Source organism: Cavia porcellus, unplaced genomic scaffold, assembly GCF_034190915.1.
Source record: "Cavia porcellus strain 051 isolate PalLab524CR breed Dunkin Hartley unplaced genomic scaffold, mCavPor4.1 scaffold_8, whole genome shotgun sequence".
Classification (NCBI taxonomy): domain Eukaryota; kingdom Metazoa; phylum Chordata; class Mammalia; order Rodentia; family Caviidae; genus Cavia; species Cavia porcellus.
In genome coordinates this window covers 40,769,045-40,793,697 of record NW_026947491.1, presented here as the reverse complement: position 1 = coordinate 40,793,697, position 24,653 = coordinate 40,769,045, and the positions used below count along the sequence as shown (strand labels likewise).

Genomic DNA, 24,653 nt, shown 5'->3' with positions numbered 1-24,653 from the left:
GCATGTGCCTGGCAAGTGCAAAGTTCTGAATTTGATTCCCAGTTCCAAAAAATAAAAAAAAAATAAATAAACAGGGCTGGGGATGTAGCTCAGTAGTAGAGTGCTCCTAGTTCCTCAATATTAAAAAGATAAATAAAATAATAAAATTAAAAGTACAGCTTAGCTATTGGTCATTTAATAGCAAAAACATGGAGTTGCAATATCTAGCCTTCATGAAAGAAATTAGTCACAAATATACTTATAATTCCACTTACATGAAATGTGCAGAACCAGGGCTAGGGATTTAGCTCAGTGGCATAATGCCTGCCTGGCTAGTGTGAGGTCGGGAGTTTGATGCCCGGTACCAAAAAAAAGAAAAAGAAATGTCCAGGGCTGGGGATTTAGCTCAACGGCATAAGCACCTGCCTTGCAAGCAGGGAGTCGTGAGTTCGATCCCCGGTATCAATAAAAAAGAAAAGACAAAAAAAAAAAAAAAAGAAAGAAAGAAAAAGAAAAAGAAATGTCCACAGCAGGTAACTCCATATGATAAAAGTGCATTAGTGATTGCCAAGAGCAAGGGGGAGGGATGGAAATGGGGTGATCAAAATATTCTAAAATTGTCTGTGGTGATGGTATGTTACATAATTCTGTGATGTAGTAAAAATTAGTGAATTGTACAGTTCCAAAATTTGAGTTATATATGGTAAGTGAATTTTATCTCAACAAAGCTGTTAAATTAAACACTCACTGGATTTGGAAAGTTAATTTAAAATGTTTATTTCATTCTTCAACAGTTCTGTAAAAGAAGTAGGCAGTTCTCACTGCGTCTTCTCGTTAAGCATAGCTCAGCCTCGGGGTTCTCACACATAATCCCATCATGGGCAGAAGAAGGCTGAGAGGATTGAGAATCTGAGACCAGCCGGAGCCACATATCAGGATTCTACCTCCAATAAAGAAACAAAACCAGTGCTCCCCATTTGGGTCCATTTTCCTGCTCCCCATGTGCTCAGCAGCAGATTCATTATACCAGACCTCAGTCTGGCTTCCAGGGTTCTCCCTGCTTCCACCAGCCTCCGCCACTTAGTGTGCAGCTCCTGTCCCACGGTTACCTCTTTGGCGGCCTTTCCTTCCCTCCTCACTGGAGTTGGTTTGACTTCTAGTGTGTGAGTAGTGACATTATGACCCAGTGTTTTGATATCACATGACAAATTTTGGATCCTCACCACCAACAAATTACCTTTTTTTTTTTTTTTTTTTACAAAACTAAAGCCACATTTAATTTTCTTTATCACAGGACCCAAGAACTAGACCACAACTGTTATTATTGTTATCATTCTTTCATTTTCTTCTGCCCCTTATGCTACTATTCCTTCCCTCTTTTTTACTCCCTCTCCTCACTGTCAACCCATGTCATGTCCCCTTTATATCTGGGGAACATTTGCTGAATACTCAGGAATCTGGAAAAATGTCATCTCTGCCAGAAGGCTTCTCTAACACCTCTCCTCACCTCTATTTAGGATGTGGGCTAAATGAAGTAATGGTTAGAGAAATGGACACATTTGCAAATATTTACTCCTTAATGTGAAATAAATGCAAAAGCAAATCAGATGGGCCAGTCTTTTTTAAAATTTTATCTATCTATCTATCTATCTATCTATCTATTTATTTATTTGAGACAGGGTCTTACTATGTAGCTCAGGCTGGTCTCAAACTCACAGTGATTTTCCTGCCTCAGTCTCCTGAATGCTGCTATTACAGATGTGCGCCACACACCCAGCCAGCAAAGGGGCCAGTCTGAACCTCTTCATCAGACTGTGCCCTCTCAAAAACATCTTAAATCATACGAAGACCAATTAGGAGCTAGAAGTACAGTTCGATGATAGAGCACTTTCCTAGCATATAAAGGTCCTGGATTTGATCGTCAGCACCAGAAAGCAGAAAGAAAGAAAGAAAAAAAGAAAAGAAAGAAAGAAAGAAAGAAAGAAAGAAAGAAAGAAAGAAAGAAAGAAAGAAAGAAAGAAAGAGAGAGAAAGAGAAAGAGAGAAAGAAAGAAAGAAAGAGAAAGGGAGAGAGAGAGAGAAGACAGAGACAGAAACAGAGACAGAGACACAGACGGAGACAGAGAGAGAGAGAGAGACTCAAACAGAATAAGCAGTGAATTTGAGAAAATAAGGATTAATAGCAACTTAATTTTATGTGTTTTCAAAGTTTATGTATCTGCAATTTTAATAAGATTAATTTTCTGCATCCTGTCAAACCCAAACTTAAATACACCTTTAATAATACTGCTTTTAGGTCAGGCTTGGTGCCACAGGTTTATAATCCCTGAACTTGGGAAGCTGAGGCAGGAAGATCACTGTGATTTTAAAGCCACCCTGAACCGCATAATGAAACCCTGTCTCAAAGAAGACAAAATAAGGGCTGGGGATTTAGTTCAGTACTAGAAAGCACCTGCCTGGCAAGTGCACGATCATAAGTTCGATCCCTGGTACAAAAAAAAAAAAAAAGACACAATAATAATACTGCTTTTATGCAGATATGGTGATTCATGCCTATAATCCCAACACTCAGGAAACTGAAGTAGGAGGATGACTGTGAGTTCAAGGCCAATTTTGGCTACATAGTTAATTCAAGGTCAGCCTGAACTGCAGAGTAAGACTCTGAAAAAATCAAACCAAACAAAAATACTGCTGTAATGATTCAGACCCTTTAGCAACTTCTTACTAATGTTGCAAGTGTAAATTCTGTTTTGTTGTAAAGATTTTCACAGCTGGTCCAGCCCTTCCATCAGCCCTGTCCAGCTACAGCCAGGACAAAGTCTTTTTACTTCCACTTTTTGTACTTTGGTCAGTCTCTTATCTGGCATGATCTTTTCCTCATGCACATTTCAGAGGTTATTTAAGGCTCTGCTTCAGGGTTTAGTCCTTCATAAAATCCTGCCTGCCCCCGTCCATGCCTCTCTGGGTACTCTGAATTCCTGACATTCATAGTCAATAGCATCCAATTTAGCACTTAATTACATATGCTCACCTTAAATAATTCACTGTTGTTTTAATGTGGGTTAGTCATGTTTCCCTCAGCTGGGTTATATATGTGAGTAGGAACCATAATTTATACTTCTTTAAAATCATAAGCTCTGGAATTACATTATACTGAAATCCTGACTCTCCTATGACTTGCTATGTGGCGTTAGGTAAGTGGCTTAACTGCTCCCTCTGTGTCCTAGTTCCCAGTGTTTAGAATGGAGCGTGAGGTTGTAAGTTCGATCCTTGGTACAAAAATAAATAAATAAAATACAATGGAGCCTTAGATGGAAGAAGAGGGTAGGAGGGAAGAGGAAGGGGAAGTCAAATCTAAGAAGTGTTATGTACATGGTTTTTTGTTTTGTTTTGTTTTTGGTACCAGGGATCGAACTCATGACCTCATGCTTGCCAGGCAGGCACTTATGCCGCTGAGCTGAATCCCCGGCCCCTTGTACATGTTTTCTTTATGAACATGTTTTAACTCCCCAGAATAAATGTAATCATTATGTACTGCAAACATGTACTAATAAAACTTTAAAAATTTAAAAACAAGGGGGCTGGGGATTTAGCTCAGTGGCATAAGTGCCTGCCTTGCAAGCAGGGAGTTGTGAATTTGATCCCTGGTACCGATAAAAAGGAAAAAGGCAAAAAAATAAAATAAAATAAAATAAAATAAAATAAAATAGCTTTAAAATACAATATGTATGTATTTTACATGTTAAGAAAATTATTCCATTTAATCTACTAGTATCATTTTATTTATTTTCCTACCAGTATCATTTTATATATTATCTGTCTCTGTTGTGGTAAACTTTGACAAGCAGAACTCCCAGGGTAACAGAATTTTGTTCGTTTCCTGATTTTTGCAATGGCTTATTGAAATAGAATATCAATACTCTAAAATTTATTTTATAAATTATATAGAAGCAATGTATTTGTTTCTAATCAGTCTGGGAATTTCAAACAGTAAAGATTTCCTACAATAAAGACTTTAAAAAATAAAATAAAACAAACTTTAAAAAGTACCTACTGGATCTGGAGGGGGAAGGGCCAGCGTACACTGTCCCTGTCTGCAACTCACTAGCACACTGCAGTGGGAAGGGCCATCTAGCCAGCGTGCTTCAGAAGAATTGTAACCAACAAAGAAACTGGGGCCTCCTGGAAGAAGCAAAAAAGATTTGAAGAGGAAGCAACAACAAAAGTCCCCAGGTCCCAACCCTGAGAACATGGACCCAGGACAGGTAAATACAAAGGATAATGAGAACAGCAAACATGCAATATCAGACACAGAGCTAGTGGACATAAAAAGATATATTCGGGACCTCATAGATGAGTTCAAAAGTGAAATATTTAGTCAAATAAAGCAAGATATAAGAAGATTAATAAAAGAGATACTAAGCACCCATCAAGCAGACACAGATGGAAGAAGGGAGGAACTCAAACACAGGAGAGAACCATTATATGAAGAATATAAAAAAATATAGAATACATGAAGCAGATTCAAAGAGATCACCAGGAAATTAAAAACTCTAAGGAAAGATGGCAAATCAGCTTGAAAGACACTAAGGATAGATTATCTAAACTGGAGGACAATTTTGCAATGTGGGATTATGAAAGGGAAAACTTTTTTAAAAATAACAAGAAAACAAGCAGTAACAATACAAAGGCTAGAAGATGACAAAAGGATCTATAACTTGAGAATAAAGAATGTGAATGAAGAAGCAGGGGTACAAACAAAGGAACTACAAAGGTTATTCACAGAAATAATTAAGGAAAACTTCCCAAACATAGGAAAAGGAAATGATATTCTGATATATGAGGCATACAGAACTCTAGCCACCTACGACCAAAACACAGCTACACCCAGGCATATAATAATCAAGATCCCAGAAATTCAATATAAGAACAGAATATTAAAAGCGATTAGAGACAAGAAATAGATAACCTATAAAGGAAGGCCTATCAGAATAATGGCAGACTTCTCAATACAAACCATCAAGTCAAGAGGAGCCTAGAGTGAAACATTCCAAGCTCTGAAAGAAAATAACCTCCATTCCAGATTGATATACCCTGCTAAACTGTCTCTAGAAATTAATGGAGAAACAAAATGCTTCCAAGACAAAGAGGAACTTGGGAAATTTGCAACCACCAATCCAACTCTACAGAGAATACTGCAGGGCATTCTAGAGAGAGAGAAAAGTACTAGGATTCCAGGAACAGTGGCAGAGAGGCCTTAATGAATGGAGCAGAAAACAGAATGAAAAAGACAAGCAGACAACTGATGGTAAAAAAAAAAAGAGCATAGGGGCTGGGGATTTAGCTCAGTGACATAAGCACCTGCCTTGCAAGCAGGCGGTTGTGAGTTCGATCCCTGGTACCAATAAAAAAGAAAAAGACCAAAAAAGAAAAAAAAAAAAAAGAGCATAAAAGAAATGAGGCAGAGATTTTATTCAAAACTGATATGATTGATAGTATCAAGTCTGAGAGTATAGGCAACTACACAAAAGACGACGAGACTCTACAATACACATTCTGGTTTGATAACTGCTGGTTTTTGAAGTTCTATACTATATACAAAGTTGTGTTTTTATTAATACTGTTATGTACTGGTATATTCAATTATACTATGTCTGATGATATAGCCAATTTTATTGGAGATAACAAGAGACAACACAGGAATCATGGTAGAACTCCTTGTACAAGAGTCTTACATATTTTTTTTGTTTCATATGTTTCTAGGAATATGTTTTGTTTTGTCTCGCTTTGTTTTGTTTCTGCCTCTAATATAGAAAGGATAGAAATACATGTTAAGACTCATGCATGTATAGAATCTATAAACAGTTTATGAGAACTGATCTTATGACACATGATGAAATGAACAGATACTTTGAAGAAAAAGAAACACTAAAATACCCAGTGCTGATCCTGGAGTATCATAATGTGAAACCCAGCAACAGTATTAGTCTTTGTTCAGAGTGATATTAGCCTGCTTGGGTTTATTCAATCTCAACATAATTGAAGATATGGATACTGCATGTATGTTTAAATATATAGGGGGCTGGGGATTTAGCTCAGCGGCATAAGCTCCTGCCTTGGAAGCAGGCAGTCGTGAGTTCGATCCCTGGTACCGATAAAAAGGAAAAAAGACATATATATATATATATATAGGATTGATAGCCATATTTCTAAGTTTTTGTTGGATAATTGAACAGAACTGGTTGCAGTCTCACTGTTTGAATCCCCACTTTATATGCTCCACTTTAGTATCTTGAATAGGGGGCTAGGGATTTAGCGCAGCAGCATAAGCACCTGCCTTGCAAGCACATGGTCATGAGTTTGATCCCTGGTACCGATAAAAAAAAAAAAAGAATAACTATTTGTAAGAAGACAATCTGAAATCATCAACTAGTGATTTCTTACTGTTTTTTTTCTTTGAAATTATGTATTATTTCTACCTGTTTTTTGTTTTGTTTAGTCTTTCTTTAAATTAAATTTTTTTAAAAGATACTACAGTACCCAGTGCTGATCAGTGTCATGATGTGAAATCCAGCAATACTATTATTCTTTTTTTTTTTTATTTAAGGAGAAAAAGAAAAAAATAGAAAAAGGGTACAAGTAATACAAAATTTAAAAAATAAACAGTAAGGGGCTGGGGATTTAGCTCAGCGGCATAAGTGCCTGCCTTGCAAGCAGGCAGTCGTGAGTTCGATCCCTGGTACCGATAAAAAGGAAAAAGACAAAAAAAAAAAAACAACAACAACAAAATAAACAGTAAGAAATCACTAGTTAATAGATTACATATTCTCATCTTAGAAATAGTTGTTCAAGTTACAAAATTGAAGCATATAAAGTGGATTTTCAAACAGTGAGAGTGCAAACAGTTTTGTTCAGTGATCCAAAAAACACTCAGTAATATGGTTATCCATGCTGTACACTTAAACATATACGCAGTTACAACCTTTAGAGCACTTTCTTTTCTTTTCTTTTGTACAATGGCAATTACACATTTTGGGTTTTATTACTCCCAGAGTTCTTATTACTTTTTTTGAAGAGAGTAAACCAAAAGTGACAAATCAGAACAGAGTCAGTCAAATCAAAAGGATGGACATAATAGAAAATGTAAAAACAAAATATAAGGTGATCAACAATGGTTACCATACTGCCTCTTGCTATTTTAAGAAGAATTGCCAGTTATAATAAAATTGAACTAAACAGTAAAGAATAAAACCAAAGCATTGGAGACACTACAGGATTTTTTTTTTTTTTTGTCTTTTTCATTTTTATCGGTACTGGGGATCAAACTCACGACCACCTGCTTGCAAGGCAGGTGCTTATGCTGCTGAGCTAAACCCCCAGCCCCAAAATTACAAGATTTTAAAAGAAAATAATAGTTAACTAGAATTGGCGTCATAATGATTCTTATTGTCTTCACAGTTATGCCTATACTTTCGAACTTGGTACTATCAAACAAAGCAGAATAGAGGAAAATCAGTCAAAACAAGATGGTGAGGGCAATACAGGATTTCAAATCAAGTTAATAGGAAATCAAAGTAGGTTAATATAATGTTTCCTGCTATTTTTTATTTATTTTTCCCTTAATTAAAAAGATAAAAAGAAAAAAGTAAATAATTTTTAAAAAGGGGATTGAGACAAAAGAGGGCATAACAACAGAACAGCGCAGGTCAAAACATAATCATTTAAGCAAAATAGTGTTTCACTACAAGATATCCTGACATAAAAATAGTTACCATAGTGTCTCTTTCCTTGAAATCTTTAAGTATAACTTCGTATACTGTAGCACCAAACATATCAAGACACTATAAAACCATTCAAGAGAATGACATTATTACAGGGTATTTGGAACCAATTAACAGAAAATGAACAATGGTTTCTGTATAATCTCCTTGTCTATAAAAGTTTTTGCTTATATTATCATATATAATAAAATCCAATAAGATACAACCTTTTAAAACCGATGGAGACAGAAGGATACAAGTTTGATGGGACTTCAAAACAAGATGATACTAAATCAGCACTAACTATTACGATGTCTTGTTTTCTCCAAAATAGCTGCTCCTACCATCCGATCTTCTCTGCCTCATTTCTGTTGAGCTCTTTTTCTGTCATTTGTTGTCAGTTTGTCTTCTTCATTTCGCTTTCTGCTCCATTCATTGTGGCCTCTCTACCACTTTTCTGGAATCTTGGTATTTTTCTTTTTTAAGAATGTCCTAGGGGCTGGGGATTTAGCTCAGCGGCATAAGCGCCTGCCTTGCAAGCAGGCAGTCGTGAGTTCAATCCCTGGTACCGATAAAAACGAAAAAGACCAAAAAAAAAAAAAAAAAAGAATGTCCTGCAGTATTCTCTATAGAGTTGAATTGGTGGTTGCAAATTCCCCTAGTTCCTCTTTATCTTGGAAGCACCTTGTTTTTCCATCAATTTCTAGGGACAGTTGTGCAGGATATATCAGTCTAGGCTGGAGGTTATTATCTTTCAAAGCTTGAATTATTTCCCTCCACGCTCTTCATGATTTGATGTTTGTGCCGAGAAGTCTGCTGTAATTCTGATGGGTGTTCCCTTGTAAGTGATCTGTTTCTTGTCTCTGATGGCTTTTAATATTCTGTTCTTATATTGGATTTCTGGAATTTTGATTATTATATGCCTGGGTGTAACTCTGTTTGGGTTGTAGGTGGCTGGAGTCCTGTATGCCTCATACATCTGAGTATCTTTACCATTTGCTAAATTAGGGAAATTCTCTTGGATTATTTCTGTGAATAGCTTTTGTGGTCCATTTGTTTGTGTCCCTACTTCTTTTATGTTCTTAATTCTTAAGTTATAGATCCTCTTATCATCTTCTAGCCTTTGTATTGTTGCTGTTTGTTTTTTTGTTATTTTTAAGAAGTTTTTCATTTCATGCTCCCATATTACAAATCTGTCCTCCAGTTCAGATAATCTATCCTTAGTTTCTTTCAAGCTGTTATGCCAGTTTTGATAGAGTTTTTAGTTTCCTGATAATCTCTTTGAACCTGCTTCACGTATACTATGTTTTCTCTATTTTCTCCATCAAACAATTCTCCCCTTTTTTTCTGTTCTTCCATTCCACCATCTGTTTTTTCTTGGGTGGTGCTTAGCATTTCTCTAACTATTCTGCTTATGTCTTGCTTCAGGTCATTAATAACTTCATTCCTGAATTCATCTATGAGGCTCTGGAGATAGCGCTTTATGTCTATTGGTGCCGTGTCTGCTATTGCATGTTTCTCAGGATTGGGGGCTGAGAACCCTTTTCTTGTTGCTCCCTCTTCCCATATTTTTTGTTCCTTATATATAAGCATATATAGGAGGCCCAGCTTCCTTCCCTGTCAGCCACAGTCTGTTTGAGTTGCTGGCTAGGTATTCCTGCCCACCACAGCACACCAGGGAGATATGGACCAGGCAGTCTATGCCGGGCCCACCCCTCCAGGTCAACCTACCAAAGGCTTCACTGTTAGGGTGCACCTCCAGGCGCTGGGACCTGGGTTGGGTTAGCCTACTGGGTCTCAGCCAGTGGCATCACACAGGCCAGGCACTCCCCACCAATCCCGCTTGAGAGGGGGATATGTGACTGAAGTCACTGCAGCATCTCATTCCGGGTAGTTTGCCCGGTCCAAGCATGTCCTCCGCTGAAGCCTCCTACTCTATGGAAGGGTCCCTGATCTGCTCACTCACCATAGGTCGATGCAGGGCACCCGGCCAGTCCTGCTCCCAACTCCATTCAAAGCTTCCCACTCTCAGAGCCTTCGCACCTCTCTCCCCGCCTTGCCAACCGGGACACAGCAGCAGCTGCAGGAAATTCAAATCGCAGCTTCCAGTGGCAAGGGGTCCAGCTTCCATTCTGAGACTTTATCTGTTCCTGCTGTATCACCAGGATTGCGTTTCCAGTTGGTTTCTCTTAATTTAGTTCGTTCCTGGGTCGGCAAAGAATATCCCCCCTTGCCTAGGACTTCCTGCCCGGCACCATTCCTGAATTTCAAGTGCAGTTTCTCAGAGAGCCTTCAAAGCTGCTGCTATCTATCCGCCATGTTCTCCCCATGCATCAATACTATTATTCTTTGTTCAGAATGATTTTAACCTGCTTTAGTTTGTTTAATCTAAACATAAATGAAGATATGGATAACTGCATGTATGTTTAAGTGTATAGGATTGACAATCATGCTACTAAGTTTTTGTTGGACAGTTGAACAGAACTGTCTGCAGTCTCGCTGTTTGAATTCCCACTCCACATGTTCCATTTTTGTATCTTGAACAACTATTTGTAAAATGACAATATGTAAACATCAACTAGTGATTTCTTACTGTTTATTTTTTTCTCTGAACATATGTATTATTTCTTCCCATTTTCTGTTTTGTTTAGTTTTTCTTTAAATAAAATTTTAAAAAAAGCAAATCATCACTAAATCTGCTATCATAACCCCTGCTGTTCTATTGCCATGAGGATTTCTTCTTTATCCTTTCTTTGATATATTTGGGCATGTTAATTTAATAAATATTGTTTGTTAACATCTTGGAAAAAAAAGTACCTACTTCAGGGAAGTAGCTGTACACTGCTCAAAGATGTTGCAATAATTTAACATACATTAGTGCTATTATTATCCTCCACATGGCTCATCATGCAATGAGTAGACACACCTAAGCATTTATTTTTGTTGATTTACTAGGTTATATATAAAATTCTTTTAGATGCTTAACCAGAAACTTTTGAGTTAAGGCAGAAGGGTGTATTTGTATGGAAAATTATTATTTCTAAATGTTTTCTAGGCAGATTTTACTTCCAAATTTTAAGAAGCATCTAAATATTGTCCCCATGTTTCTTCTTGAGTCCTGTAGTCTAGGTGAGGAATTAAGAGGGTTATATCTTTCACTTCATAAAGAAACCAGGAATAAGCATTAGACCAAAATAGATGCCACGTACCAGTAGTCTGCTAAGAATCCATACAAAAAGTTCCCATTTGTAACGCTCTTCTGTTTTGAGTGCTTGTTCCTTGAAAAAACAAACATAAATTACTGTAGTACGCTCATCACTTTACCTCCAGTATAGATGCTGTAATAGCGTGTTGGTAGTTGAGGCGACAGTATGTCTAGTAGAGCACAAGACAATAATAAAGGTAAGAAGGTAATTAAAGATCCTAGGTTGAGCTCTAGAACTATTATTAAATTTTATATTATACCAATTACCATGTAAGCAGGCGCCTCCCCCATTGCTCTAAATAACATCAATCAGTACCTCACCTGGCCCCCAGTGTGGGGCTCCAACCTGGGGCCTCACACTTGCTAGGCAAGCACTCTGCCACTCAGCCACACCCCTGGCCCTAATTTATTTTGAAGACCTGAAGTTTTGTTTTGTTGGTAGTATTGGAGATTGAACCTGGGCTTTCCCACTGAGCTACCTCCTCTGCCTTTTAAATTTTTTCATTTTTTAAAGACAGGATCTTGCTAATGTAGTCCAGACTAGCCTTAAACTCATAACAATCCTCCTGTTTGTGCCACCATGCTCAGCTTGGCTTTTTTTTTTTTTTTTTAAATCTTGAGATAGGGCTCTCACCAAATTGCCCAGATGGGACTTGAGCTTGCAATCCTCCTGCCTTAGTCTCTCAGGACCTGGGATTATAGGCATGCACCAGTGTGGCTGGTTAAAGGACTAAAGTATTGAGTCCTATGTGGTCTGAGAATTGCATCCTGATAAAATCTCAGGGACTCAGATTCTTATGGAGAAGACAGATTGTTATCATGGATCAGGAATGTGAGGCTGCAACACTCCCTAGATAGTCAGAGGACATGTGTAGGATCCATGCTGTAAAAAGGATTATGGAATATGAATTGTTTTAAAAGAAATTCTATGGGATTTGTTCACCTGCTGTTAGTTACATTTAAATGCCATATTTCCTGAATGAAAGATTAGAAAATAAGAGCTGGTTAAAAAAAGAAATTGACTCATTGTTTTAGGATGTGAAGATACAAGATGTGGAAATTAGAAGGTAGCTGTACTAAATCACAATGCCATCTGCCTCATGGTTTGCTTACCCATCTTAGAATGATTAAGAGACCATAGTCGTCAGGTGAAGGCGATCTCATGTGGAGGCATGCCAAGGGTGTTGCAAAAAGAGTAGGCCTGCTGGGCATGGTGGCACATGCCTGTAATCCTAACACAGGGCAGGCGCGAAGATGGGGTGCTGAGGTGGGAGGAGTGCTATGAGTTTAAAGCTAACCTGGGCTACATAAGTGTGTTCAAGGCCAGCCTATACATAGCGAGACCGTGTCTCAAAAAACAGAAAAAGAATATTGAGAAGTAGAAGATTCTGCTACTGCCAAGCTCTCCCTCTTTGGACAGGTCTTTCTGTTTTTCTAGCCTAAATTTCCTTATCAGTAAAATGATGATGGAGAGACAGCAAAACATTTCTAAAATTCTTCCCAACACTGTTATGGAAGGATTCTGCTGAGTCTAACAAAATCCATGCATTTTCCGGGTTTAGCCTCAGTTCCCCCCAAAACAGATGGATCTTCCTTCTTCCCCTGTCTCCCAGCATGCATACCCTGCCCCCTCCCTGCCTCTCACTTTCAGTGCAGAATGTGAAAAATACTCTGAAGCCTAAATATATTGGTTACAATGGCCAATGACATCTACATTCTTTCCCCTGGAGGTGTCTGTGAGGCATTTGCTGAAAGTCTGAATTTAAATGTGCAGTTTCAAAGGAACAGGGACGATGCTGATACTATGTGGCTATGTGGAGTTGTCTCAGGGCGGTTTTTCTTACCCGAGCAGAGCTTATGAATATATTGTTCTCTATTTGCTTCTAAATGGCTCCTTAGAATCAAGATTGCTCTAAAATCTTCATAATTGTTCTAAACCACCCTGGGTCTTTTAGTGTGGTCCTCTGATACAACTTCTGAGCAAGCAATCAGCAGGAAAAAGGACTAGGTCAGCTCTCTGTGTGTCAGTGCTTGGCAGCACAGCTCCCCTGGGATGTGTCTCTTGGCGTCCACCCAGCCTGGCTATCAACAATAAAAGCTTCTCTTTGTGCTTCCAGTAAGTTATAAATAAATCTCCCCAATCCCACCTGTTTTCTGAGAAGAGTTTCTCCCATGTCCTTTCCCCTAGGTTCAAAAAGAGACACAACTGCTCCTTTAGGAAAATAGTTCTTAAACGACCATGAAGCAATGGTGCCTTTTCAGTGATCCCTCCCCCAAACATCTAGATGTGTAATTTGAATTACAGGCACTTCAGTTGGGTTCTGAGGCAGCACTGCTCCCCTACTCTATGCTAATTACCTCTTACAAACTACTCAGCCCTAACTAATCCTTTTCTGTGTAGAAAGTTTTGGTTAAGGAAGGAAGAGCAGCAGGGCAGGCATATCCAGTGCCACACAAGAGACATGGGCAGTAATTTACCTGGCCTGAGGAACCCCAAAAACTGCTCCTCAAAGGTGAGTGGGCCAGACTGTCAGTCTTTGGGGGAATGCCAGGTACCAGGCCGGTACTAAGGGAAGATCAAAATAGAGTTCCTGTTCAGCCAAACAAAAAAATAGTTAACCTCAGTAGTAGTCCAAATAGGTTGGATTTCTTAAACATCTCACCATAAAACCTCTGCTGAACTATCAGGCCTCGTATTACTGTTCTGAGATAAACATTAATCCTATTTTCCAGCAAGCTGCAGAATGAGGTCAAGCACATTGTTTTCTACTGCAGTCAGTGCTGGAATCCACTCTCAAAACTGCATAAATGAGTCATTTCAGCTGATTCATCACTGAGTCTATACCAGTGACGTGTTTTCTGAAGCACTATAAGTTGAAGTAGGGATTTTTCCCTTTTACATTCTTCTGGCCATGAAAGAGACTTGGAAGAGCAAGAAGTGATTACCACAGTCTCCTGCTTTAACTTTGATCCCTAAAAAAGGAAAAAGACTCCTGTGTTTATCTGTGGGAGAACAGATAGGAAGATTAAGGCCTAACTGGCCTCTTCTGTGAACACTAGGGAGAAAGGTGACATGAGCCCGTGCTGACACACTGCAGGAAAAATTAATACAGCAGAGATCCTGTTGTTTACTCACATAAGCACCATGGCTGGTGGGAGGAGAGGAGTCTTGTTTTACTCTTACGGCTTGTACTCTTACCCATGTCTGAGTGAATAAAGCCACAGTGCACCAGTCACTTGGGCTCTTTGTTGCCGGGAGCTCCACATTTTAACCTAATTCTGTGTCTCTTTGTGTTTCATCTTTGTCCCCACTTTGGTCAGGTACAAGCTCATAGGCTGGCCTCTTAGGTTTGTTTGTACTTCCCCCTTGTTTGTAAAATACTAAATTCTGCAAATAAGCTTTATACATGCTGCCACAATTTGGACAAGCATTTTAAATTGAAAAAAACATGAACTATTATAAACATAATAATATAAACTAGTCATGGTGGGGCACACCTGTGATCCCAGAACTCTGAGAGGAAGAGGCAGGAGGATCACAAGGGTAAGCCCAGCCTGGGTAACTTAGACTTGTTTGAAAATTTAAAAAGTTTTTTAAAAGGGCTGGAAATGGGGGCTGGAGGTTTAGCTCAGCGGCATAAGCGCCTGCTTTGCAAGCAGGCAGTCGTGAGTTTGATCTCCAGTACCGATGAAAAGGAAAAAGACAAAAAAAAAAAAAAAAAAAAAAAAAGGCTGGAAATGTAGCTCAGTACTATGGCCCTGGGTGGTTCAGTCTCCAGTACTAAAATACACACACACAAATATAAGTAATATAAAACTGTTACCCACAGTTATAAAACAAAATCCATGAACCTGCTACCAGTTCAAGATCTAGAACATCTCAAGCTAACAGTATTCCTGTGGTCCCTCCAGTATGGATCCCCAGACTCCCCCACAGTTGAATGTATTTGTCACTCTTTTCCTTGGTGGTTTTGCTATGTATAGGCATCCCTGGACAACACTGTTAAACTTTTGTTTCTTGTCTGTATTAGTAGGATACAGTTGCTATAACAAAATACCACAAGCTGAGTACCTTGAATGAGAGAAACTGTCTCCCTCTTTTGGAGTCTGTAAGTCTGAAATCAAGGTATTAGTGGGGCTCATTCCTTGTGAGGGCAGACATGCTTTCAGATGGCTGTCTTCTTTTTTTAAGTTAGATTTTATTGGCATATTTTAGGTATACATAATGATCACATTCATCATGGAGAATTTGTACTTGCACATGATATAGCTTGATTGTTTTTCCCCATTTTCCTCCCCTGCCACTTCCCCTCTCCGTCTGTCTTCTTCCAGTATCTGTTCATATCATCTTCTGGGTAAATATGTCCAACTTTGCCCTTTTAATGAGGACACCAGTCCTATGGAATTAGGGTCCACCTAATGTCTTCATCCTCCCTTGATTATTTCTGTAAGTCTGAGCACTAGGAGATAGGATTTGAAAACCAATTTTGAGAGACACAATTCAACCCATAATTTGGTGACAAACACAGTTACTTGACCCAAATTCATTTTGCAGTGTTTCTTTTCCTACCTTTAATATACTTTGTTGTTGTTTGTGTTTGTCTCAACCAATTCAGGAGAAAAAAAAAAATCTAGAAACTGCCTCTAAAAGGAGACTCTAGCACTTTATAACCCAGTAACATAATTTGGTGAACTAGCCAGGAGAGGAAAGCTGTGTGCTGCGTGGAAGAATGAAACAGGAACAAGTTATGACCCCAGACTCACCCCTGTACCCCACTTGTGAGGGAGGGAAAGGGGTCACCAGAGGCACAGCCCCAGGAGGGCTCACTTTCCCCACTGTACAATCCCCTCAGGAGGGAAAGGATTGATACGTCCAGAGAAAAGTGACAGCGGAAGCAACATCACATTAACTCCAGATCTCAGGAGTTTGGAAGCAGAAAGGGAGTAAATGGGTAGGAGTGGGATCGTTCTCAGAGGCACAGAAAGATTCCCCCCACTGGCCGTGCAGCTCAGTGTGCTGCACTTTCTGAGGTGAGGCACTGAGTTCCATCACCAGCGCTGCAAAAGAGGAAAGAAAAGAAAAAACTGCTGTCTCTCTCTGGTACTCCAGGTGGAAGGAAGAAGACAATCAGCGTGGAAACTACTCATGATATGGATTTGGTTTTTTCCAGAGAAACAAAACACTTAGTTTTCAATGTTTTAAACTGCAGTGCACTAAATAAAAATTAGTTTTACTATTTTAAAAAAATGTAGAGAGGGACACAATATAGACAGTCATCGTTTAGATTCACAAATAATCAACATTTTATAGCACTTTATCTATTTCTTCCCCTCTCCTTCCTCCACCTCCTCTCTCTCTCTCTCTCTGTCTCTCTGTCTCTGTCTCTCTCTCTCAAACTAGGGATTAAACCCAAGGCCTTTATACCAAACTACATCCCCAGTCCTTTTTAATTTTTTTCTTTCTTTTTTGGTACTGGGGATCAAACTCACGATCTTGCGCTTGCCAGGCAGGCGCTTACACCGCTGAGCTAAAACACCCCCCACCCCTGCTTCTATTTCCTATTTTGAGGCACACTGTTACTGAGTAGAGTCACTCAGTTGCCCAGGCTTGCTCGGTTCAAACTCGCAGTCTTCTCAACAGTCATGCATACAAGTGCTCTGCCACTGAGCTACAACCATGACTCTTTTTTCTCTGTAAAAGTCTCATTATGAGTCCATAATTTTAACAATATGACCAATAAGTTTCTATCATTTTCAGTAACTGAACTTTTTAAAACTGTTATCATTCTTTCAAGATCATCACAAACACTAATGTTTTGAAGACTACAGACTGCCTTTGAACCTGCAATCCTTCTGCTTCAGCCTCCCCAGCACTAGGATTACAGGTGTGTACCTCCATGCCTGGTTAGTCATGAATGTTCTTTTGAATGCTTATAATTATGTATTTTCTCAGCAATAGGAGCTTCTTCAAGTTGGTTCCTGTGTTCTTTTGACACAATCTCAGTGAATTTTGGGTAATCTTCTTGCTTCCTAGCATAACAATAAGTACTAGGCTCACGTTCATTTTATGCTTCAGGTCAAGGATTAGCCATTTCTCCAGTACTAGGGAGCACTACCCTAGTACTGGAGTGAGCCTAGGGAGCACTCAGTTACATTATCAGCCAGTTACTTACTGATTATTGACTGAGACAAGGTCTCACAAAATTGCCCAGGCTGACCTTAAATTTATGATCCTCTTGTTTCACCTTCTTAAGGACCTGGGATTAAAAGCATGCACTACCACATGAAGTTTCTAGATTCTTACTAATAGGAAATAGCTTTTAAAACAACTTTTGTTGTTGTACAGTAGTTTTTAGATTTACAGAAAAATTACAAATAGGACAGAGAAATTCTACATACCCATGCTGTTTCCCATATTCTTAGTATTTTACATGAGTATGATACATTTTTCCCAATTAATGAACCAATATTAATACACTATTAATTAAAAATTCTTAGCCAGGCGTGGTGGCTCATGCCTGTGATCCCAGCACTTGGGAGGCTGAGGCAGGAAGATCCTTGTGAGTTGAGACCAGCCTAGGCTACAAAGTGAGCTCAAGGTCAGCCTGAACTACATAGCAAGACCCTGTCTCAAAAAGACAAAAAAAAATAAAATAAAATAAAAATTCTTCTTTCTTTCTTTTTTTTTTTAAGTACTGAGAATTGAGCCCAAGGTCTTTACACTGAGCTACATTCCCAGCCCTTTTTCATTTCTTACTCAGATACAGAGTTTCTCTAATCACTAAGTTCCCCAGGCTGGGTTCAAACTTAAATCTTCCCACTTCAGCCTTTGAGTTCTGGAATTACACACGTGAGTCACCACACCTAGACAGTTGGGGTTTGCTGTTGCCTTTATTTGAGCTAAGATTTCATTATGTTGCCAGCCCACCTTGAACGTCTAGGCTCAAGCGATCCTCCTACCTCAACCTCCAAAACGCTGCTCCTATAGGTACTCACCACATCTGTATGAAGGCCGTACTTCACTCATATTTTGTTAGTGCTTTTTTTTTTTTTTTTTTTTTTTTGGTACTGGGAATTGAACTCAGGACCTCACACTTGCCTGGCAGGCACTGTGCCCCTGAGCTGTATCCCCAGCCCATATTTCCTTAGTTTTTAATTTAATGTATTTTTCCTGTTCAAGGATCCCACCATGATTTCACATGATAGTGAGTCGCCATGTCTCTTTAGGCTTCTGTTGGCTATGATGATTTCTCAGATTTTCCTTATTTATGATGATCTGGACAGTTTTAAGGAGTTCAATCAGATTTTTTTTTTTTTTTGGACAGGATTTTCAGTTCAGACTGGTTTTATTTTATTTTATTTTTTATAGTTCAGACTGGTTTTAAAAGTCAGTGTATAGCCCAAGGCCAGCCTGAACTGCATAGCAAGATTCTGTCTCAAAAAGACAAAAAAAAAAAAAAAAACACCCCAAAACCAAAACAGTGTGTACTCCAAAATGGCCTTGAACTCACAGGAATCCTCTAGCCTCAATCTCCCAAGTGCTGGGATTACAGGCATATATTTTGTAAAATGTCCATCAGTTGGGATTTGTCTAATGTTTTCTGTTTACTACACTGAGAGCGATGGGTATAGGACAGGACGATCAGAGAGGTAAAGTTCAAATCTTATCCTATTGTACCCAGAGGTACGAGCTATTAACATAACTTGACACTGATGATGCTAACCTTTATTTATTTATTTATTTATTTTTAATTGGTACTGGGGATCGAACTCACGACTGCCTGCTTGCAAGGCAGGCGCTTATGCCGCTGAACTAAATCCCCAGCCCCAGTGCTAACCTTTATCACATGGCTGAGGTAGTGCTTCTCAGACTTTCCACTGTAAAATTACTTTTGCCCCCCATACCTGTTTTTATACTGTACTCTTTAGAAGCAAGTCATTATGCACAGCCCACACTCAAGAGGTGGTAAAGTATGTTCCATCTACTTGAGGGAGGACTATCTGCATGTATTACTTGGAAATGTTCTGCATGGGAGGCTTCTCCATTTGGCCCTATTAATTTGTTCAGTTATTGATTTATATTAATGTGGACTCATTGATACATGCTTTACAGCCAGGGCTTTAATCTAGTGCTACATAATTTACTTGTTCTGACACTGACCACTGAGTCTTTCAGGTGGCCCTTATATTCCTTTGACCTATACCTATTAGTGTGATGTTTGTTTGTTTGTTTGAGGCAAGGTTTTTCTAGTTAGTTAAGGCAGGCTCGAACTCACTTTGTAGCCCAGACTGGTCTCGAATTCAAATTTGTGGCAATCCTCCTGCCTCAGCCTCTCGAGTGTTAGGATTACAGCCATGTGCCGCCATGCCCAGCTTCATTGTGGTTTTACTGAGCGCTTCTTTATTTTAAAGCACAAGATGTTCCAGAATCATCTTGTATTTTTCTTGAACAAGCTCTAGAATCAGATATTTCTATAAGGAACCTGGTTTCATTTTCTTTCCCTTTTTATGCTTTTTGTTTTTTGAAACAGGGTCTCTCTATGTATTCCAGGATAGACTTGAACTCACAGAAATCCTTCTGCCTCAGATTCCTGAGTGCTGGAATGCTGGGATCATAGACATGCACCATCATACCCAGCTTTTTTTCTTTTTTGTGGTACTGAAGATTGGACTAAGAGCTTCACACTGAGCTGCCTCCCCAGGTCTTTTATATTTTGAGACAGGGTCTTGCTAACGTAAGTTGTACAAATGAGTGGTCTTCCTGCCTCAGCCTCCTAAATAGCTGGGATTCAAGGCACATACAACTATGCCTGGCTTATCTTTTGTTGGAGAACGGTACAAGAAACCAGTAAATGTTTTGCTAATGGGGCATCACTGCTTCTCGGCACTCTTAGTTGACAGAGAAAGAAAATATACGTATCTAAAATATTTCTCTATATAACCATTGCATTTGTATTTTAAGCTAACCATGGCTTCATACCTCCAATTCTAATTCACTAGCACATGGGTTATTTTAGCTTTTTCCTCTTGCTTGTTTGTAACTTCCCACTCCAGTACTAAGAAAGAAACCTGGCCTCTGCCCTCCGCTAACTATTTACTCGATTTGTTCAAATCCATTACACGTTTAGTGGTTTTAGAACTGCTAGCCAGCGTCCTCACGGGAAACAGACTCACTGATTACAATGCAGTGCTCTTGCAGTTTCCTGTGCCTTTCAATTTGCTGATGCCCCCCCTTTTTACCATCCTTTAGGTGAGAGCCTTTTCTCCCCACCCTCTTCAGTAAGGTGGTTTCCTATATTTGTAATACAATTACAGTCTTTTTATCACATTCCATCCTGAGACTCCTGACCTCCTAAATATTTAGAAATAATTTTTATTGCTCGTTTATTTGTTTTTAGACAAAATGTTGCCAGATAATCCAGACTGGCCCCCGACTCTTGATTGTCCTGCCTCAGCATTCCAAATGCTGGGATTACAGGCTTGTGTCACTTTGAGTGTTACAAACACAGTAGTTTCTAAAATTCGCAATATTCGCACTCTGTTACGGTGGGTGTAGGGGATGCAGTCCATAAGGGTGGACTTTGTGAGCTCGGAGTGAAGAAAGGTTACTGCAGGTCGTGCTGAAGAACCTGGCACACATGTGTCTTTGTTTGGGACTTGAGAATCTTCCAAAGTGATCCTCACCTGGAAACCAGCGCCGTGCGTGGGCCGCTTCTGGAGAGGGGACATCCAGGCCCAGGCCTCTCTCCGTGACTTTCGCTGACTGCGTAGAGAGAACCACGACTCACCAGGAGATGATCCCCGCCTAGAAACCATATCATGTTCATTTTTTTTCTTGGGTTGGGTTTTATTCTCTTTTGTTTTGTTTGATTATGGTAAATCTGATGGCATGAGCAGCTTTTTGAAAGATAGCAAGACATATGTCTGATAGCCACTTTGGATTTACTATTAGCTTATTTTGAAGTCCTTTATTGCATTCATTGTTTTGTTTTTTATTGTTTCTGTTCTGTTCTGTTCTGTTCGATTTTTACTATGTCTGAAGGTATCTGTAGCTATTTCAAAGACAAGAAAAGACATTATGATAACTATTACTGACTTTGTAAACTTCTAAAGTCCTGTATCACTTATACTGGTTTTTTGTTTTGTTTTGTTTTGGTCTTTTTCGTTTTTTATCGGTACCAGGGATCGAACTCATGACTGCCTGCTTGCAAGGCAGGCGCTTATGCCGCTGAGCTAAATCCCCAGCCCACTTATACTAGTTTTCAAAGTTCATTTTATTTTATTTTATTTTCCTTAGTTTTATCCTCTTTAAAATAAAAAAAAATTTGCATTCATGGAGTTTTTTATGGTTAATGTCATTACTTCTGGATCTCTTCAGTGAACAGAACTGAAATATAATAACAGAACTAGGAGATAATTTTTGTGGCCATCTTTATGTTTTTCTTTTCTTTAAAAAAAGAAAAGGTATTCATGCCAGGAATGGTGCCACATACCTGTAATCCCAGCATTCAGGAGGCTGAGGCAGGAAGATCCCCACAAATTTGAGACCTACATAGTGAATTCTTTTTTTTTTTTTTTTTTTTTTTTTTGTCTTTTTCCTTTTTTAACGGTACCAGGGATCGAACTCACGACTGCCTGCTTGCAAGGCAGGTGCTTATGCCGCTGAGCTAAATCCCCAGCCCCTACATAGTGAATTCAAGGCCAGCGTAGACTATGTGTAGTGAGGCTCTGTCTCAAAAAGCAAAAGGAAAAGAAAATTTAAAAAGTAGCCCTGTTGCCAAGCATAATAGCACATGACTATACGTATAACACTCTGGGAGACTAAGGCAGGAAGATCACAATTTGAAGCCTGGGCAACTGAGCAGCTTAGTGAAATCCTATCACAAAATAAAATTATACTGAAAATTTTTAAAAGCAGAGGATTTACCTTCATGTGAAGGCCCTGGGTTCAATTCTTAGTAACACACACACATATACATACAGACACACAGACACAGAGTGCTATTTAGATAGAATTAACATACCATAAATTTATTCACATAAAGTACCCAATTGAACTGTTGATAGTATACTCACAATATTGGACAGCCATTATCTCAGTCAGTTTTAGATCATCTTCATTATGCCATAAAGAAATCCTGCATCCATACCTATTACCATTCTCCACTTACCTACCCCCCCTTTTTTCCCCCTCCAGTAGAGATTGAACCCTGGAAGCACTGAGCTACGTCTTCAGCCCTTTTTATGTTTTATTTTGAGACAGGGTCCCACCAGGTTGCTCAGGCTGGACTTAAGCATTTGACCCTCTTTCATCGACCTCTCTAGTACCACATCCAGCCCCACCCATTTTATGCCCCTCTCTGCTAGCACCAGGCAACCATAACCTACTGTGTATCTCTATGGATTTGTCTTTTGTGAGTATTTTATTTAAATGGAATCGTAATAGGTAGTCTTTTGTGTCTTGCTTTTTTCACTTAGCATAGTGTGTTCAAAGTTCATTTGTTATAGCATGTAGTCGTACTAAACCTTGTGCTTAAGCGTCCATGCTGTTTGGCCTCACTTAATAAAGTTTGTAATAGCACACATCACTGAGCAAATGACTCCTTTTGTTTATGATATATGAAAGTTTTTCTATTCTTGTTGCTTTTGCTGTCCTCCACTGCCATGAACTGTTGCCCCTCTGCCATGCCATCCTGCCTTGGAGCCAGCCAATATAGACTGAAACAAACGGAGCTGAATAAATCTTTCCTTCCTTAAAAAATGATACATGAAATCAGCAATAGGTGATACCAGGATAACGTTTCACTTCAGTGAGGTTACACCATTGATCAACCTGACTGACTGATTTTTGGAAATAGGGTCTAATAGGGTCTCACTATGTAGTACAACCTGTCTTTGAATTTGCAGCCATTCTCCTACCTCAGCCTCTCTAGCGCTGGGATAAAAGGTGTGTGCTACCATGCCCAGGGTGACAATACTGCTTTTTAAGAACAACTGTCCCGGTACATGGGCTGAGAATCAACACCTCCCCCGACACACACCTGGAAGCAACCAGGTTTGGTTTGGAGGACAGGCTGAGTTGATAGCAACTGAGGTACAAAGACATCTAAATGCTTATATTGTTCAACTGACTTTGCAGGACTGAGACTGGTAGTCTAAGCACATATTGGGAGGATAACAGTAGACAGTATGGCAAATACAGGGGATTTCCTTCTGTTATGTTTTTGAAATGTTGTTCTCACTGTTTTGTTTTGTTCCAATTTATTGTTTTGCTCTATTCAATGCTCTGTTTGATTGACTTTATTCTGTTTTGTTTGTTTGATTTTACTATGTCTAAGGGAATGGACAACAATTGTGAAAATAGCAAGATATATTATGGTAGCCATTGTTGATAACCTATTATCCTGTTTTGAGGTTCTGTATCACTTTCACTGCTTTCTTTTGATTGGCTTTATCCTGTTTTATATTGTTGGGTTTTATTTTCCTTAAAATGAAAAAAAATAACAACTCTCTTAAAAAAATAAAGAACAGCTCTTCAGGGTTTTTTTGAGACTATGTCTCACTCTGTTCCTAGTGATTTTATGACAAATGAAATTAAACACATGGCACTGAGACAGGGAGAAAGAGGCCTAATTTGTAGAATTTGCTAATTTCCATGGTATAAATTTTCCCATGAAGGCCAATTTCAAATGTCATGTCACTGAACACATTTGGGAATAGATACATAGACACATATAAGTCAGTTCTCAAAAACTCTTATAGCCAGCTAGTGTGGTGGTGTAGGCCTATAATTCCAGCACTTGGCAGGCTGAAGGAAGAGGATCACAGAGTTTGGAGCCAGCAGAATAAGCACAGTGAGACTCTTTTCTTTCTTTTTAAAGGATCTTTTAGAATTAGGGGCAAGCACCTGCCTGGCAAGCATGAGATTGTGAGGTTGATCCCAGTGCAAAAAAAAAAAAAAAAAAAGAATCTTTTAGAACCAAATTCCAACACAGCATCTGCATGATTATTTCATGTTTCCTGTGCAGAGTGCGTGCAAGAAGGAAAGTTTTTAAAATTTTAAAAAGTGTCAAATGTTTGTTTTGAAATGTTGTCTTAAGAATATCAATTCAGGGGACAGGGATATAGCTCAGTGGCACAGCACTTGCCTAGCAAGTGTAAGGTTGTGAGTTCAACTTCTGGTACAAAAAACAAAATTAAAAAATAGAATATCAAATCAATGAACTTTTTGATTATATAAAGGAAAGTGAATATTTTATTCTGAAATGAAGATTTTTCTTTTTCTTTGAGATAGGGTCTTGCTGCATAACCCAGGCTGGCTTCAAACTCTCAACCATCCTTCTTCCTGCCTAACCTCCCAGGTGCTGGGATTACCAGCCTAGGCCACCAAGAGAGGCTTCAAAATGGAGAATTTGATACAGTGTATCTCCAATGCACTGAACCAAGATCTGCATAATAGAAAATGCTGTGGTTTTCCCAAACATACTTAAAAGAAATATTCTTTTATAAAGTAGAATTAGACTGCATGTTTCTCCTAAAACGATGTGTTCTTATTTGCTAAGGAAAGTAGAGATCAGATGGATACAGAGTAATACTAGGGGTCAAGTCTTTTCCTGATATGAAGAACTTTTAGGTTGTGGACTAGGGTTACAGAGCTCAAATGGAACTATCCACCTAAAGACCCCATGCACTATAATGATAGATCGAATA

General features: G+C 39.0%; 1 protein-coding gene across 14 annotated transcripts in view; it reads right to left on the bottom strand.

The window, feature by feature from the left end:
- Positions 1-24,653, bottom strand: part of LOC106028986 (proline-rich protein 36-like) — a 66,699-nt gene that overhangs the window by 28,241 nt on the left and 13,805 nt on the right. For 6 of the 14 annotated variants that reach the window (XR_010049263.1, XR_010049264.1, XR_010049265.1 and 3 more), the window contains exons 2-3: positions 10,948-11,016; positions 4,033-4,160 (exon numbers count right to left, since the gene is read on the bottom strand). Coding sequence is in view for 1 of the 14 variants with exons in the window: in XM_063254699.1 (XP_063110769.1) it covers positions 10,948-11,016; positions 20,628-20,748 (190 nt within the window). In the remaining 13 variants the exon portion in view is untranslated. Of the gene's footprint in view, positions 1-4,032; positions 4,161-10,947; positions 11,017-20,627; positions 20,749-24,653 lie in introns of all 14 variants that reach the window. The other 8 variants (XR_010049266.1, XM_063254691.1, XM_063254690.1 and 5 more) reach the window with 2 other exon arrangements.